Consider the following 18,266-nt stretch of genomic DNA (forward strand, 5'->3'; position numbering starts at 1 on the left):
TTCTGTGTGGTACAATATCAACTCTGATCACTTTCAGAAATAAACACATGATGCATAATTATTCATGGCTGATTTTGCACATGACAGGTAAACAAATCATTGTGACAAAGAACGGAAACATAATGATAATAAACAAAAAAGTCAAGGTATCAAGGTACCATACAGGAGGATCCCCAGTAAGCCGAGCTTGATATTGGGGCCTCGTGCACAAATAAATAGTTTCAACCAACTATCGGCTTACTTAACTACAACAAAAACAAACTAGTTTTACACAACAAAACAGTTACACAACAAAACATACACGGACATGTACACAGGTGATGCTAAGAAAGAAAAACAAAGAAGAAGGGGACAGCGATAATGAAAGATGGTTAGAAAGAACAGGAAGAAAATGAGCAATGTGTGTTGATGTGACAGTATGACTGTGACGACGAGAATATACTATGACTACATTAACCAGCAGATGGCGCTATTTGAAATTGATCGAACGCATCGCTAGCAGACGTCATTCCGATCATGATCTTCTTCACTTCAGCAAAACTACTGAGAAAATTCGGTTTTGACTTACATAGAGATGGCATGCTTGTTGTGAAGGAATTATTATCTCGTGTAGAAACACTTAAAAAATATCATCATGTTATTGTATCATATTATTGGCAATACTCCGTTCTCTATCTTCCATTCTCATTGGGGTGCTAACTCTTTGAACTACGGACAATAGACGTGATATGCGAACAGGCGACGTGCTTCCAAGGGAAACTTCCCGCAGTGCACACGCTTCTCCCAGGCGCCCTGCGGTTGTTTCGACTCGATTAGTCCGTGGAGCCGCAGACACAAAAGAGGGGACAATAACGCCCTTCCGCAGGTGTCTTGGGGAAGGAGTCATTTCATATCTAGCTTGCTCGACATTCTTTACAGCTTTTGCATGGGTCTGAGCTGGTCAGGCAGACATTAACAAGCACATCGTCCCCTGTACACTCTCGTTCCACTCAAACCATTGATTCGACCATTATTGTAGCTCCCATGATTCGACGAAGTTGGAAACGAGGAGCATCGAGTAGACCGCCAATAAGTAGTGCGGAAGACACCGATTGGCCAGCTGGTGACGGAAGCTACTGTACTTCCCTCTTCAGTTGAGAAGTTCTGGATACTGACTGGTGGAAATATTAGTCATACTCCGTAGTAGCGATGTTCTGAAACGGCCACTTTCTGTATCCTATTCGACGAACGCGTCGTATCTGATACCAAATTAGCCACGTTTTTGTCTGAACTTTGCGCTTTGTACCAGAAGGAGAAAATTCCTCTCTCAGTGGAAAAAGCAGATATTTACAGGATATTTCAGTGGATAACAATTGCGGAACCGCAGCTCAGCGTGAAGGGTACAGCACATGCAGTGAGCGGGTCACTCCGCCCGTGACTACCGTGGTGTTGGCTACCAGGCAGGTGGTGGGAAGTTTTGGATGCGCTACACCCGCTGAAAGGAAAGAATTAAAGAAAGCAGAAGTACTATCTAAATCATGACTGGAATACGCGCTCTGGTGATATCTGTCACACTTGTGACGATAAGTCTACAGAATGTTGCTGCTCAATTCAGGAAAGAGATCTTTTTTGAAGGTGAGTTTTTTTTTTTTATTTCCTGAGAAATAGTGGAATCATAAACATGATGACAAAACCTGAGGTGTACAGTTTGGTTTGGAGTGAAATTTTATGTACGAATTTTATTCTACCCTTGTGTATAAATTGTACTACACGGTAATATGAATCTATTCAAAAGATATTCAGATAGAGTGTTGATGTGAGTACAATTAATACACAGTGAATGTATCATGTGTTTGGAGGAAGATATCAAATAATAAATTATGTATAATTTATCTTATAAATAAGATTGAAATGACAATGATTAATAAAAATCTAATATCATTATTTGATAGTTGTGGAAGTGATAATATTAAATGTTAATCATTGCTTGATATGATGAGAACAGAAATAATAATTCACAATGATATACTAATAGTAACGTAATGTAGCCTGCCCCTGACAGTGAATAAATACATGTATGTGTACCCTTTGTGATGTTACACAATTTGATTTAATGTGAACCTGATTTTTAGTATGTAGTATGTAAAAATTCTTTAATTGTAGAAATTCTTGTAGGCCTACAGTGATCATTTCTTTCAAGTTTATGTGAGAAAAATATACAAATCTATTTCAACATGTAAGACCATCTATTTTACCATTTTCTGTGCTCATCATTATATCATATGAAAAAAAAAAAGAGCAAATTTCAAATGAAACTTACCATAGAAAACAAATTTGGATCCCTGACTGGTTATTAGTATCAAGCTGTGAAGTAAATACAGGTCAGTGTACTTTGTAAATTGTGATTCGACATTTATAGTCACATAGAATGAGAAAATTATATTGAAAACAGAAAACTAGAGAGAATTTCAGTAAGCCCAATTCTCAATATATTTGAGACAGTTTGTGTAGAAAATGTAGGAGTAGCGATAATGAACCAAAAAGATGCTTTCTTCGAATTGAATTTTGATTTGTATGTGATGGTCGCATGTATCATGCATCAAAATGCAATGTTGAATTGCTGATAGGAAACTTAGCTATTTCAGTAAACAGTGAAAGACTACAGTCCATTTTCCAGAGTTGTTCTGTGTAATATCACTTCCCAAATACTTCTCTTAGGGCTCTTCATGAGTCATTTTGGTAAACAGGACTGTTTATTTAGGCTGTTGTTTCGGTTTACATCTTGTGATTCATAGCTTTGCAATTTACATAACACTGTCTGCCACAACTCTCTAGACCCAACAATCCCCAGCATTATAGATTTATAAAGCACTGAGTGGTGTTTGTCCACAGGGACAGCTTAAAAGCACCCTAGTACTTTTGTGTCGCAGTTGTGAAAACTATCCATCCCAAGTGGGTTAGAGCTCCCAACAAACTCTGCCTGCATACACGGCTGCATCAGAAGCTTTACTTCCAAGATCTCCCAAGAAAACATGAGAAATTGAAAGGTTTGACTGCCAGGATAAAAACAGGGCCTATTCAGGGGAGATGCTGAAAAGTGCTGTAAGTCGTGCATTATGCATGTCTGTGCAGTGCGTTCTTACACACTCTCCTGTTTCAGAATTGAAAGTGGGGGGGGGGGGGGGGGAGATTTAGGGACAACAGAAAGGGGCTTTACATCCATTCAAAAAAGGGCACTTGTAGACAATTGACTTCCATCATCACCCGTGCCCAAATCCCATCCCCCTTGTGAGCTCTAAACGGCATTTCAATTGATTGGAATTGGTCATACAATCTGAATGCATCCATGACACGCCAAGAAATGTTCTTGGGAGGAGCTGGTCGTAGACCGTAGACAGTGCTTGGGCCATCCATTCATGAGCAGACAGCATTTCTACCAATTAGGTGTTGTGCCCAAATAACTAATGGCTAATTCCCATTCTTGGGATTATTGGTTTCAAAGAACCAAAGACACATTATTGAGGAAAGCTCCTTTTTTATGCAAGAAAGGGTCATCCAAATGGAATTAAGAACTCTATAGCTGATTATGGCTGTGCAGATGGCTGTCAAAATCTCCCAAAGAATAGATGATAAGTATGTACTTGACTGCATGGCTGGTAAGGCAAGGTTCAACTTGTCTGTGTACCAGTAAGGTATCTCGAGAATTCTGTGACATTGTCAACTACTGTCTCAAACATTCAAATACTCTTGACCCTACTTGGTGCAGTATTGAACGCCTTTGTTGAGAACCGACATGAACAACCTACAAAGAAGTTATTAGCATTCATGATTAGTTCTGGATTTAATGCCCTGTCTTTCCAAGATATACAACTCTTCTTTTAACTTGTGCAGTTGGGATCTGTTTTAACCCATAGGCCTACAGGTTATGGAAAGGCCCAACATGCATAAGGTGGTTGTTTTGTTGTTGTTGTTGTTGTTGTTGTTGTTGTTGTTGTTGTTGTTGTTGTTTGAATACCAGCACACTTTCATGAAGGGGTATGATGTGTCTAAGATGTTATGCTAAATCTGCCCCTTGGAATGTTGTACATCTAATTTTAAACGAGGTTCAAAAGGTGGAACACATTCATGTTTGCCTGTCTGTCTTCACATGACTTCATGTTGCCATGTGGCTGGATATCCATTTACGGGCACATAACAACGCATCCCATGGGAGCGGAAGAATGTTGAAAATTGGGGTCTGAAACCAAAAGAATGTGTAGTCTAAACAAATTGTTAAGGTTGTAAACGGCTTCTGGCTCTCTCTCTCTCTCTCTCTCTCTTTTCCTGAATAAGAGTTGAATGTCTGACCCTGACTGGGTTCATTTTTGTGTTTTTGTGGAATGTCTTCGGGGATGATGTGCATTTCTTTATCTTTATAATGGCAAACAAAACATTCCTTCCTTTACTTTAATGATAGTTGGGTGAGGCTTGATTGACGATTCTTGCTCTTTCACAATAGTATAGGAACTTAGGAACGCTGCAAGAGTTTTGATGGAGTTTAAAGGGTGTGTACAGTTCTGGTCGAGGTGAGGATTTAGCTTTTAACGTTTTGCGAGATATTCAGAAACCACTCTGTGAGATGTCAAAGAGCATGCAGTTCTAAGGGGTATCAAAAGTTTATTCGATGAAAATCGGTTTTGAAATGGCTGAGATATCCAAAAACAAGGTGAAACAAAGAGATCCTAATAAAGTTGTGGCATGTCGCCTTTTATTATTATCACTTTTTTGGATATCTCAGCCATTTGAAAACCAATTTTAATCAAATGTTGAATCCTTCTTAAAATTACATGTTCTTTCATATTTCATAAGAGGCTTTTCATTATCTCACTTAGGAATGTTCAAAACATGAATCCCCACCTCAGCCAGTACTGTACAGTCCCTTTAACTAGGAGAAATTCACTCAGATGAGTTTAAATACAGACTTCTGCATCTGAGCATTTATGATAAATTGGTTATACTCGATACAGAGTTACAGAATTTCCTAGTCATTGGGATAAGGAATAATGATGTTTTCAAAATTCATCACGAATCCCTGAGAACATGGATGATTACACAGCCACTTCACATAAGAATGCTTGAGTTGGGGCTCAAAGAAGCAGAACAAAAGAAGAAAGCACGCATAAATTCTATGCAGGTGAAGTTGTTAAGCAAGTGGTATTGTAATGGAATTGCATTGCTACATTACTGGAATTGTATATGAGTCTCCTATGTCGTCATCCTTTTTCAGTGTAACATGTTTTGGGTTTTTCAGAGTATTGGTTTATCTGCTCAGGGACTACAGTAAATTCCACAAATCTATTGTATGGCATTATCAATTCATATACTAGCCTACATGATGTTGTTAAATGATGTGAAATTATGAAAATCCTCTGGAAGTCCCCTTTAAGGAAGTGAAAGTTGGATAGTGTGCAACTTTGATTTATTGACATACATCTGCAAGCTTGTCATTTTGAGAACATTAGAACTTGAAAGGAGGTTGCATTTACAGTAATTGCTTCCGTTTTGAATTAAGCTGAAAATTCCATCCTGAATGTACATTGAAAATAAACAATATATTAATCAGATCACATGTTTTGCACTGATAGAAGTGTACCTGGCATATTTTAGGATTTGCTCTACATTATGACAAAACTGCGCTTTTGGGGGCAATTTGAAGAATTTTCATTAGGATCTGGAAGCACAAAACAATTTTCTCATGTGACTGTACCATAGCTCCCTTTTTTTACGTACCATCTAATTTTACTCCTACCTTAGCAAGAATAATCTATCCATCAATGCAAATTTTTAGGTGGCAATCCTGATAAGTTCTAAAACAAACAAGAATAAATGCTCCTGCTTCAGTGTTTTGCTTTCTCCCATACATATCTTATGATTGTTGTGGCCATTTTTGTATCTGTTCTACTTTGTGTAGTTATTTTTGAAAAAAGCCTTCAGGGTTTGTTAGCTCTATTTGTTGTGTTTCTGCTTTTTTGTTTTGCTTTCGCAAGAATAATCCCAGTACTGCCGACTTGCTGTCAAATTACACCAGGCCGGATCAATAGGAGACGGCTCAATAATGTATGGCATAAAGCTGATCAAATTGCCTTGCACCGTTGAATGTGTTCTTGTGGCAAGAGAGCTGGCCTGATCCGGGGGAAGGCTCATTAGTTCGGGCCGCGTGCGCGGTGTGTCACCTCACGCTATTGATTGCATCGATGCAATTTTATGGCACCTGTTTGTCAATTGCAAGTGTGTTCTCTGACACTGTGGACTGGTAGAAGAATACTTTTGAAAATATTTCATTCTATTAAAGTATGTGTTGCTGAGAAAACCTGGAAAATTGAGTTAAGTGGAAGGACAGCAAACGTTACTCTCTAGTCTGTAGCTATGCCTGCGTGACAATCCGGAATGGTAATGTAGATCAAATGATTAAAATTGATAAAGCTGTGATTTCCATTATAGACATTATCAAAGAGTTACTGAAAGCCACTAAAAAAAGACTTAAAATGCACAAACCAAAGTGCAAGCAAAATCTGTGCTCTTGTCAGCAACTGCACCTTATATGTGTTACAACTCAGAATCATGCAGCAGAATAATACAGTGAGATGTCATGATTTTTGTCAATATTTTTCTTATTTTTTTGTTAATCATGTTTTTAAATGGTTTCATACATTGTAGGCCCATTGTTGCAATCAATCATATCACTCTGCTGTTTTGCATACAAATTGATACTGTGTATGATACATTTTCTGTGTGTGAATCTGTTTGACCTCAAATTAAAGTGATCCCATTTCAAATCAATCCCAGCATTATGAGCAGTATAATTTTGTTAAGTTTTCACAAATTCTTGCATCCCACTGTGGTAAATGATATCCCACCCATCGGCACTATCTCTTCCCCTCCACAGTATCATACAGTTTGCCCCCTGCTCTGCACTTTAAAAATGCAGTTTCCTAGAGGTTCATTATAGGGGAAAACCTTATTGTAAAACCCACAAAGCTATTAGAGGGGTACAATGCAATTATAAATATATCAGGCAAGTATAGCAGAAGACAGGAGGTGATTAGATAAAAGTTCAGAAAAAACAAAAAACAAAAAAAGAATTATGAGATAATCTATATATAAGCCCTGGGTAGTTGGTCGCACAACCTGCATCAGTCCGACCATGCGAACTTACTTTCCACCTCATCAGCTTTGGTACAGTGTTTTAACGATTTGCCGTGTGTGCCAATTTCCCCTGTGCATTGATCTGCCAGCGGATCGCTGCAGTGAAGAGGGGCCCCGGCTTCCCCTTCCAGGTGATGTCGTAATAGTTAAGCGGCAGCATCAGCATCTTGCTGCCTGCCGTTGAATGTATAGTGACATGTTATGCATTTTTATCAAATCATATAAACGAATCATATGAAAAGAAACATATGCCAATGATCTGATTGCTGTCAAAATTTGTAGATTACTTTGATGTAAAACATTGTAGGCCAATCTAATGATAACTATGGTCAGATGAGTATGGGTTTTCATGTGTCACTAGAGTGCCAAATCTGTGTGCAAGTGGAACTCATTATCTTCAGTATTTTGAGGCTATGTAGGCCTATGTTTTCATGGCAAGGATGTAGGCATTCTAGTTTCCCCTTCAAACTTTTTCACCCATGCATTTGAATGTGAACACTTCTTTTTTTCCCCCCAGTATCAAAGTCATTTCAATCAGAGGTCGGCAAGCTGCAACTTCAATACCAGCTTTGTTTTGCATAGAATAGTATATACAGGCAATTAGAAGTATATATGTGATATATATCTAAATCTCTTTTTCCTTTATGGAAAGTCTAATATTCAAATAAAGTATTTTTGATGCTGTGTTTTCCTTTGTCTGTGTTTCATGCACTCCGACTTCTATATCTCTCCATGCCAGATGTATCTTGCCCCACCCTGTTCCCCAGTCCCTTGTGGAGCCGGGAAATGTGCAAACGCCGGGAAATGTGCAAACGCCGGGAAATGTGCAAACGCCGGGAATTGTGCAAACGTCTCGCCGGGAAATGTGCAAACGCCGGGAAATGTGCAAACGTCTTGCCAGGAAATGTGCAAACGCCGGGAAATGTGCAAACGTCTCGCCGGGAAATGTGCAAATTTCATCAACGGGAACTGTGCAAAAGTTCAATTTTGCCGGGAAATGTGCAAAACGTCGCCGGGAAATGTGCAAATCATTTACTTTAGCGATATTGTGTATAAAGATAGTAGATAAACTCCATATCAAAACTGCCAATGAACTTCCATCATTTAGATTTTCTTAATGAAATCCTTGACAGATTTTCAACAAAATTGGCAGGTAGCACGATCATGGCAATGGGATCTCAGTTTGTTTATATAGTAGCCACCACCCCCCCCCCCCCCCCGAAAAAGGGGAGGGGGGCTCAATTAAGTCCCAGAACTACGGTATTATCGAAATGCTTCTTGTATCATATAACCAAATAAGAATGAGCTAGGATGGTTCTTTAACCTAAAGGGGCCGGGTTTTTTTGGCTATGCTCAGACCGGGGGGGGGGAATGGATTCCGTCCCCCCCCATGAGATCTCGGCCATTGGTGGTGCGATCGCGATGAAATTTCGCATGCGTGAGACCCACGTCATAATCTACAAGACTGTGTCATAAGATTTTCTTCAACAATCAATTTCTAATTTTGATTAATTAATTATGCAAATTAAGCTCAAGATGATATTTTAGCCTAATTAAAAGCACTGAGAGTCTAATTTTTGATCTGTAAATCTGTTTTTGCATATTCAACAATTGTACATCACAAAAATTTCCAAAACTCATTTCAATTCTTATGTATTTCATTGTTTTCAGAATTTCTTATGTATTTCTTTGTTTTTAAAGTTTTGGTTTTCTTTGTTTTTTTCATAGGAAATTGTCACTGACCACTCTTCTACCATAATTAGCACAACATTAATAAATGAAAGTGATTAATTGTAAAAATAATCAGGTTTTTATGACTTTCATGAGAGAACATCGTTTTCCATAGGAAATGTACACAAAATCACAAAATTGTGCCCGTTTTGGGACGACATACCGTTACAAAAATGGGCGTGGCTTCGCAAAAGTATGCGCGGACTTTGCAAATTTGGTCTCAAAAGTTGCACGAGATTTGAACAAAAAAAGTCAAGAATCCTCGCGACAAGGCCTTCTCGCGCTACAGATTTATAGCGCGAAAAGTCGAGGGGGGGGGACGGATTCCGCCCCCCCCCCCCCCCCCTGGCCCTTTTAGGGTTAAAGATATTGATGACAGGAGTTCACGTTATATGGCAGATCCAGGGATGCAGGGCACGGGGCCACAAGTGGGGAGGAGTCTTCAAATTGAAGCCTCAGAGTCCCTAAAGTACTGCTATGAAGACATAAATGACTGAAATTGCATGTTTGATTATGACGGATCCAGGGGTGTCCGGATCGCGGGGGAGGGGGTGAGGGGAGGAGAGGGATTTTCTACATTGTCAGTATCTTCTTGAAAAGTCTAGGACAGATTTTCACGAAACTTGTCAGATAGCCTCATTATGGTGATATGATCTTTATGAATTGAAATTAGCCCCCAAACCTCCCCCCCCCCCACCCCCGGCCGAAAAGGGGGGGGGGGTTGAAGCCTCAGAGTCCCTAAACTGGATTTTTAAAAATCTTTTTCTGTCGAACAAAAAAGAAGAAGATAGAGCTAAGTTAGTGCCTTGTATGACTTAAATTTCATGTTTGATTATGGCAGATCCAGGGGTGCCCTGATTGGGGGTGGGGGGGGGGGGGGAGGAGGGGAAGTGATGGAGAGGAGGGGAATTGTCCACATTTACTGCATCTTCTTGATAAATCCCAAGAAGGATTTTCACCAAACTTGGCAGATACCATCTTTATGGTGATATGGTCTTATATGGTAAAATGATCCCCACCCCCTCCCAACGCCAGGGGGGGGGGGGGGGAGAGGAGGAGTTGAAGTTTTAGGTCCCTTAACTCTGGAATCTGTAATCTTCTTCTGTTGAACCGAAGAATATGGAACTACGTTATATGAAGACACTACAGTTACTAAAATTTCAGGTTTGATTATGACGGGTCCAGGAGTGCGCTGATAAGGGGTGAGAGGGGGATTTCCCACATTTTCTGCATAGTTTTGTAAAATATATGACGGATTTTTACCAAACTTGGAAGATAGTATATTTATGGAGATTCGATCTTAATTTTTTTAATTGAATCCCCCTCCCCCCCCCCCCCCCCCCCGCCGACAAGGAGGGGGGGGGGGGGGGTGTTGAACCCTCAGAGTCCCTATTCTCTTGATTTTTGTTTTACTTCTGTCGAACCGAAAAAGTTAGTGCTGTAAAGACATTAATGACCGAAATCTCATGTTTGATTATGGCGGGTCTAGGCGTGCTCTGATCGGGGGTAACATGAAATTTTAGTCATTAATGTCTTCATAGCACTAACTTAGCTCTTTCTTTTTCTGTTCGACAGATGAAGCAAAAAAAAAAAATCAAGCGTTTATACATGGTATAGGGACTCTGAGGCTTCAACTCCTCCCCCCCCCCCTCCTTAGGACTGGTGTGGGGGAGGGGGGAGCTCATTCTGACAAATACAATCATATCACCATCAAGATGTTATCTGCCAAATCTGGTGAAAAATCGTTGTAGGGTTTACAAGAAAATGCTGAAAATTTAATAAAAAACTAGAAATGTCGCTATGGCGAATGATGCCTCCGCCATAATGCATGATTCTCCTAATAGGTGTATAGTGCAATGTCTTCACAATGTGTGATGACAGTTTAACATAACTGGCAAAATATTGAAATGACAGGTTTGTCAGAAATATTTTGAATGTTCACTTTCCTTGAACTGGGTTTGCTATTATTGTCTAAGAGTGCAGGTACACATATTTAGGGAATTGAGAATTTTTACTTGACTTCTGACGGACCCTTTTATAAGTTTATGCATTGAGTAATTTCCAAGGTATGAAAAAAGAATGTAATTACAGTACAAAATATTTTTTTTTTGGGGGGGGGGCATTGAAACCTGGCCCTTGACCCTTAATCTTTGACCTTTGACCTTCTGGCTGGAAATTTCCCGCAAAATCTCCATTAGGTAATGCACGTATATATTAAGTTTTAAAACTAATAATGCAAGCATTGCATATACTAGTATATGAGGGAAATAGTAAAATTTTGAGGAGTTGACGTTGACCTTTGACCCCCTGACTATTGACCCATGACCCCTAAATTCCCTAGATAATCCCTGCCACTCAGTACATGCGTACTGTATGCACCAAGTTCCATGAAGATACATTGAACCATTTGCGAGAAAAGTGATATTGCAACATATTCACCTAACATTTGACCTTTTGACCTTTGACCTTATGACACGAAACTCTCTTTGGAGAATCTTTACCCAGTAGTACATGTCTACACTAAGTTTCAAGAAAATACCTTTGGGCATTGCATAGATATGGGGAAAATAGCAACATTTTTAGCATTTGACCTTGATCTTTTGACCTTTGACCTCTTGCCAATGTCACTTAAATCTACTCAACTAATTGTCCCATCATACATCGTCCTTGGACCAAGTTTGGTGAAAGCTGCTTCATCCAGTTTTGAGTTATCACGTAAACAGATAAATTTTAGGATTTGACCTTCATCTTTGACCTTTGACCTCTGTCCGATTTCACTAGAGAACTTATCAAGTAAATTTTGCCCCATCATACACCATCCTCCGACAAAGTTTGGTGAAATTTGCTCTATCCAGTTTTGAGTTATTGCGTAAACGGATACAATTTCATGATTTGACCTTGACCTTTGACCTCTGACCTTGGATTTCACCCGAAATCTTATCAAATAATTGCCCTATCATACTTTATACTTGGACCAAGTTTGGTAAAATTCCAGTCAATATTACTCAAGTTATCGCGTAAACGAAAGCGGACGGACGTACGTACGGACGGACGGACAAACCGAAAACATAATGCCTCCGGCACCACTTCGTGGCGGAGGCATAAAAAGACAGATGGTCGCTAAGACAGGTGGTAAAGATGGTAATGGTTCGTGCGCAGCTTTGATTGAGAGTTTCTCTTCCATCTCTACATAATATAGGTGAAATGAATGGTTTGCACATTTCCCGGCGACGTTTTGCACATTTCCCGGCAAAATTGAACATTTGCACATTTCCCGGCGTCACGTTTGCACATTTCCCGTTGATGAAATTTAGAGATTTGCACATTTCCCGGCATGACGTTTGCACATTTCCCGGCGTTTGCACATTTCCCGGCGAGACGTTTGCACATTTCCAGGCGTTTGCACATTTCCCGGCTCCACATCCCTTTCCCTCGCACCCCCTCTAGCCCCCTTGAAACGAAAAGAGTGTCTATATGTGAGACATATAGGCCCTATGGGTTATACGTTCCATATTTCTGTTTACACCAATGACCACTGCAATCACTGTGGTATTGTAATGTACTGTACAAGTTTCTCTAGTATCTGAGACACAATCTCCTCCTCAGTGAAGTATTATCCTTTGCCTTAAAGGGAAGGTAAACCCAAAGAGCAATGTGAATTGAGTGAAAGCAGCAACATTAGTAGAACACATCAGTGAAAGTTTGAGAAAAATCGGACAATCGATGCAAAAGTTATGAATTTTTAAAGTTTTGGTGTTGGAACCGCTGGATGAGGAGACTACTAGAGGATATGACGTATGAGTGGACAACAATACAAAGAAAATATAAAGGATATTCAACAAAAATTCACTTTTCTGGAATTATGAAAGAGCAGTGGACCAACCGCTTTCAGAAAGCAGGGGGAATAATTGCTACCCTTAACATGTATGTCAATATCAAGTTGATGGAATTTGTAATTTTCATGAAAAATGGATTTTTGTAGTATTTTCTTTATATTTTCTTGATATTGTAGTCCACTCATAGGTCATAACCTCTAGTAGTCTCCTCATCCAGCGGTTCCAACACCAAAACTTTAAAAATTCATAACTTTTGCATCGATTGTCAGATTTTCTTCAAACTTTCACTGATGTGTTCTACTAATGTTGCTGCTTTCACTCAATCCACATTGTTCTTGGGGTTTATCTTCCCTTTAAGGAATGGGCTAGTAACTGATCAGTGGAAATCAGTGGGAATGCTGGGGTGATTGTTCCAATCCTTGTGGGATTCACTTAAGAGTACATTATATATCTATTGTTGTGTGAAAATTATTTGCTTCAGAATGGTCTCATATTCAAGTACTGTGCAGTTCAACGTTTCCAGGTACGGCCTGTTAACGATCGCCCCATCACTGTACAAGCATGCTAACCTGGAAACATTGAACTGCACATTACTTGAATATGAGACCATTCTGAAGTAAATAATTTTCACACAACAATAATGTACTCTTAAATGAATCCCACAAGGATTGGAACAATCACCCCCAGCATTCCCACTGATTCCCACTGATCAGTTACTAGCCATCCCCTTTAATACCTCCCCGTTCTCAATGGCACATTAAAGTGGCCTTTTCACATCTTGTTGGCGGCATCTTATTACAGCAAAGCTGTAGTCCCCATTCTCCAAGGAAGAGTTTCCTGTTCGCCTTTCTTTCTTTTCTTTTCTTTTTTGTTGTTCTGCATTCCTTCTTCCCTGCGTGTCCCACCAGGTGGTATGTGAAGTTGAAGAATGAGAGATATTGTAACTTGTGACAGCATGCAATCTAGCCCCATACAATCCTATAGCCAGTGAGTTGGAGGTGAGCAGTGTCAATATTGATGAAGAGTCAATAGTGGACTGAGACCATTCACCTTACCACGTATTTGGACCTCTCTATTGCCAACTCTTCCCTCGCCCCACCCCACCCCCTCCATTTTCCTGTCTTCTCCTTTTTTTTTTTTTTTTTTTTTTTTTTAAAGGCCCAAATTGGCACAGCTATTTCGTACCCCCCAATGAATATTTGTCTTTCTTGGGATGAGCAAATTGCGGCCATATAGAAAGCATAACATGTTATTCCTAGCCCCACCTAATTGTGTTTTGAATGACACCCGCTGGACTGCCAAACAGTCCAGGAACTGTCCATAACATATATCCTTTGTGCAGGGTAAACCCCGTGTGTGTACTACAGCCCTCCCCAATAGCCTGTCCCATTCTCCTTCGAGATAATATTTAGAGTTTTCTGTTCCACGGAGCCAAAGTGTGTGAAAGTCGTGGAGCAACTTTTACAGTTGTGTGTTGACTGACCGGATGAATAAATTTGAAATGACTGGGCACAAACCATTTTGTTTGTCATTGCGGAACTATATGAGGCAATGCACTATTGGAGAAAAAGTGCTACACCTTGTAAAGACAAGATTTTGTCACGGCATAAAGAAAGCAGTTCTCACTTTTGCAATAATATAGTTGTATGTCCACCATTGACGGAAAAGTAAGGTGTACTCCATTTTGCTTTAGTCTGCAGGTGGGATCTCTTTGAGTATTTGAATTGTCATATCTTTAATATTATGAGCCTTCTTCTACAGATGTTTCTTTTGTATTTGAAATCAGTAAGCAAAATAATACCTTCTTTGTTTTGTCTTCTAGTTGGAACTGTTCTCACTCAAATTAGAACTAGATGTAATCCTAACACAAAGCACACAATGGATCAATATATTACAAATGATATAGTGCAACATTTCAAAACTGGCACATGATTTCCAATAAACCCTCAGATTTCTTTTTTTTTTTAAAGCTTTGGGATGCAGATAGTATGGGAAGTTACATCTGAATTTTCATATTGCATTTGTGTGCAAAAAATTTTGCTGGAAGGAAGATTTTTTTTTTTCTAACTCTATGACATCATACACCACCTGTCCGTAGAATCCTTTGGTTCCATGTACTCAGCTTTTGCTTTTTTTTTCCTTTGGTAAGAGTCCCCAGGCTGGAAAAGATGGGAAAAAAAAAACTGGACTCAAATAAAAGAGGAGGAAATAAAAAGAGGCAAGTCATTGAACAAGCGAGCAATTTATGAAGAGATAATTATGTGTCTGACAATAAGCCCACTCCTACACATTTGATGGCAATCATGGGGGGGGGGGGGGGAGCGCTGGTCCCGAGGGAGTCCTTTCTACCTCCTCCAACATTTTTTCCTCTTTCTTCTTGTTTTGTTTAAACTCCTTCTTCCCCCATCATTCCTGCTGACATTGACTTTGGTAGATAGCCATCAGTGAATGGTGTTTGCAGCCATTTTTGGGGCGGCCTTTGTTTGGCCACGTTAGTCCCAATTTGGTGAAGTGTGTCGGACGCCCAGGCGGTTCATCCAGATCCACGGGCTGATGGTAGTGATGTTGAAATGGCGCTGCGTATTTGAGGGTTAGGATGAACTTTATGACGGCATAATAAGGTTTCTGATACGAGAACAACATGTCAATGCCCTGGCTATTCAACAAAACATCAACAGTAGAGATAATGGAAGTGTATCAAAAATATAGAACATTTTGCATTTGTTAAAAATAAAGGACATTAGTTAAAGAGAGAGAGTGGGGGGGGGGGGGAGATAGAATGAGTATAATGTGAGCGTGCATGATACAAATTTCTAATGGCCATTATGAGGCAAACCTGCACGACATTGTAAAAGATGTTGTGACACTAAATTTGCTTCATTACCTGACTGTTTAAGATTCCACAATAATCATAGGAAGTTGGTGTAAACATGGAGCTATTTGTTGTGGCCCCATGGTGTAAAGAAGAAATATAAAAGTGAACAGAAACTTCAGGGAAAGACTTGATAATTGTAGACATTACAGTTGCAGGTCAAATCTATCTTCATAGAAGGAATATTTCCTTCTCAGAGCATGATATCTGATGTCTGCTCTGCTTTGTGTTAGTGGCAAAAGTTGCAAAAAAGTCGCCGTGATTATCTCTATTTATTCCAAAACAAATCCTTTGTTGTGGTATTTCTTACTGTCCGCCACACTGCTGAATAACGACGCAGCAAACCGTAGTCACATTCATATCCATCCCATCAAGTGCAGTACATTTCTTTTGTCAAGCTCTCATCCTTTTGTCCTGCTCCCGTACAAGAGGGATTTTTTTCTTTCTCACAGGATTTATCGCTTCTTAGCTGGAGGACAATACGCAGACTCTTTCAAAACGCCACTCGAAGTTAACGAGTGGTAAACTGACTGACTGACACTGCCCATTATTTGCGGACTGAATGCCGCAGAGATTCTATACTTGTATCGAAAGATAATGTGTTTCGCCGTGGAAAAAATGAGTTCTGCGAGGGGTTAATGGATATTCCGGGTGATCTGGCAGTGGAGGGGGAAGGTTGGTGTTGGTCTGGGTGGCGTCTGTGTTCCCGTCGGAGTGAGGAACCACATTATCTGTCTGTCTTTTGTGTTACGGTTGATATTGTATGTTCATTTATCTCCATTGTGATACACTTTTTAGCTTAAAGGCACTAATATTCTAAGTGACTGATGCACTGGATGAATCTGTAGATTTGTGTTCAGAGAAAGTTGGAAATGGTGGTATATTTGGGATTAAGTGTTCAGGTTAAGAGGAATGTTTGTGAATGGGAAAGAGTAGGTAATATGTGGTAGAAGTACTATTGCTCCACGCATATTGCCTTTAGAGTCACACAAAACACATAATAGCATAAATACAATAATTATGTCATTCATTTGTGATGTTGTAATTTGTAATGAAAACAATATACTGAACAGAGAAATGTATGTTGGCATGTCCATTCCTGTGAGAATCAGAGTTGATATTTTCATGTGCTTTTACATTTGCAATAAGTACCTGACTTGTGAAATTCGCGAAAATGAAAGTCTTGCAAAATATTCAACGTATTCAGTATTTCATCATATAATACATCAGAAACGTCCTCTAAAATATTGGGCTCCCTGAATTCATAAAAAAAAAAAAGCTTCTGAAAATATCAGTGCTCACTTGGGGACAGAGATTCTTTACTTTCTCCTGTATATGGTGAGATTTGTGGTCCAAATTGTACACACATTTGAAGGCCTTTCCTTGTATCGGGAGCTCTCTTCTTCACAGAAGTGGCAATAGTGTTTGGCAGCTGTACCAATAAAATGTGTTTTTAATGAGAGACTGATTCCGTAGAATAATCCAAAGAGCACACAATGTGCACAGCTGAATAGAGAGACGAAACAGAGGCTTTTTTTTCTGTGTTAGTCTGGTCTAAATTTATCCAGAACATCCAGAACATGTGGACACATACACTCATACCACTGAGGTAAGAAGCGACACAATGAAAACTTGTATGCATTTCTTCACAGCACATAGGCCTATACATTGTACTTGTCAATATTGTGTCAGTAGCAGTTGGTTCATGTTCACAAAAATAAATTTTTTCACATTGACCACGGAGATAGCTGCCTGAATTGACAAAGAATGATGCACAGTGAAAATTACTTATGTGTCACAAGGTTGTTGAATTGTAGATGTTTTGCCCCTGTTCTTCCAGTTGCCAACCATTCTTATTGATACTCGTCGACCCTAAACCCCCGTCACCTTAAGCTCCTGCTTCTCATCTATCAATTTAGAACTCATTTCACCTCCTTTTTGGCGATGGAATGAGGAACTAACCCAAAATATTGACATTGCTTATCATTCTGATAAAAAGAAATCTGACAACTTCCAGAAGTCCATTTCACAGAATCAACTTTCAAGAGGTCATTTTATCATGAGATTTTAGCTCAGGTAACTTTTTGTAATTCTTTCCAAACTTAAAAAAAGATATGGATGTATAGTCCTCCTTCACCATGCTCGCCCACAGGTATGCCCTGTTAAATACCAGTTGCTGTACCCCCTCTAAATCTTTTATAACCCCCATGACAGTGAAAGAGAAGACTTTGTAGGTTGGAAGGGGAGGATGACTTATTGCAGACCTACCAACCTGTGGGGGTGTGCATAGGAACCCCAGGAGGAAGGGAGGGAACGAAGGGGGTAACGAAGGGTGGTGACTGGTACCCCCTCTCTAGGCCCTGGCAGTTGGTTCTGCCATTAACCTGCGGGGAAGAGGTGAGGGTCCTTTTGTCAGTCCTAACCCCTTCTCAAGATGTCGCCCCTGACAGCGCTAAGTGGCTTCATCGACTTTGATGGCGGTGGCTTTGTGTGGAGGAGGTCACGGGCGGTTGCCTGACATTGATGCACAAAAAAAAGAGAAGTGAGAAGATATAACACTTTTTTTTTCTTCATTTTTTGGCTGATTCTCTGAGTGGTTAATGTGATTAGGATGTGTGCGCATTACCAATCATGTCATCCACTCCTATCATCCATGTTTCAGC

The 18,266-nt window shown here is 39.8% G+C and overlaps 1 protein-coding gene across 1 annotated transcript in view; it reads left to right on the forward strand.

Moving 5' to 3' along the window:
- The first annotated feature begins 1,105 nt into the window (after positions 1–1,105).
- Positions 1,106–18,266, forward strand: part of LOC140236740 (pikachurin-like) — a 151,718-nt gene continuing 134,557 nt past the window's right edge. The window contains exon 1 of the mRNA XM_072316667.1: positions 1,106–1,614. Within this exon, the coding sequence (XP_072172768.1) occupies positions 1,518–1,614 (97 nt within the window). The 5' untranslated portion in view covers positions 1,106–1,517. The remainder of the gene's footprint in view (positions 1,615–18,266) is intronic.

This window comes from Diadema setosum, chromosome 13, assembly GCF_964275005.1.
Source record: "Diadema setosum chromosome 13, eeDiaSeto1, whole genome shotgun sequence".
NCBI lineage: Eukaryota > Metazoa > Echinodermata > Echinoidea > Diadematoida > Diadematidae > Diadema > Diadema setosum.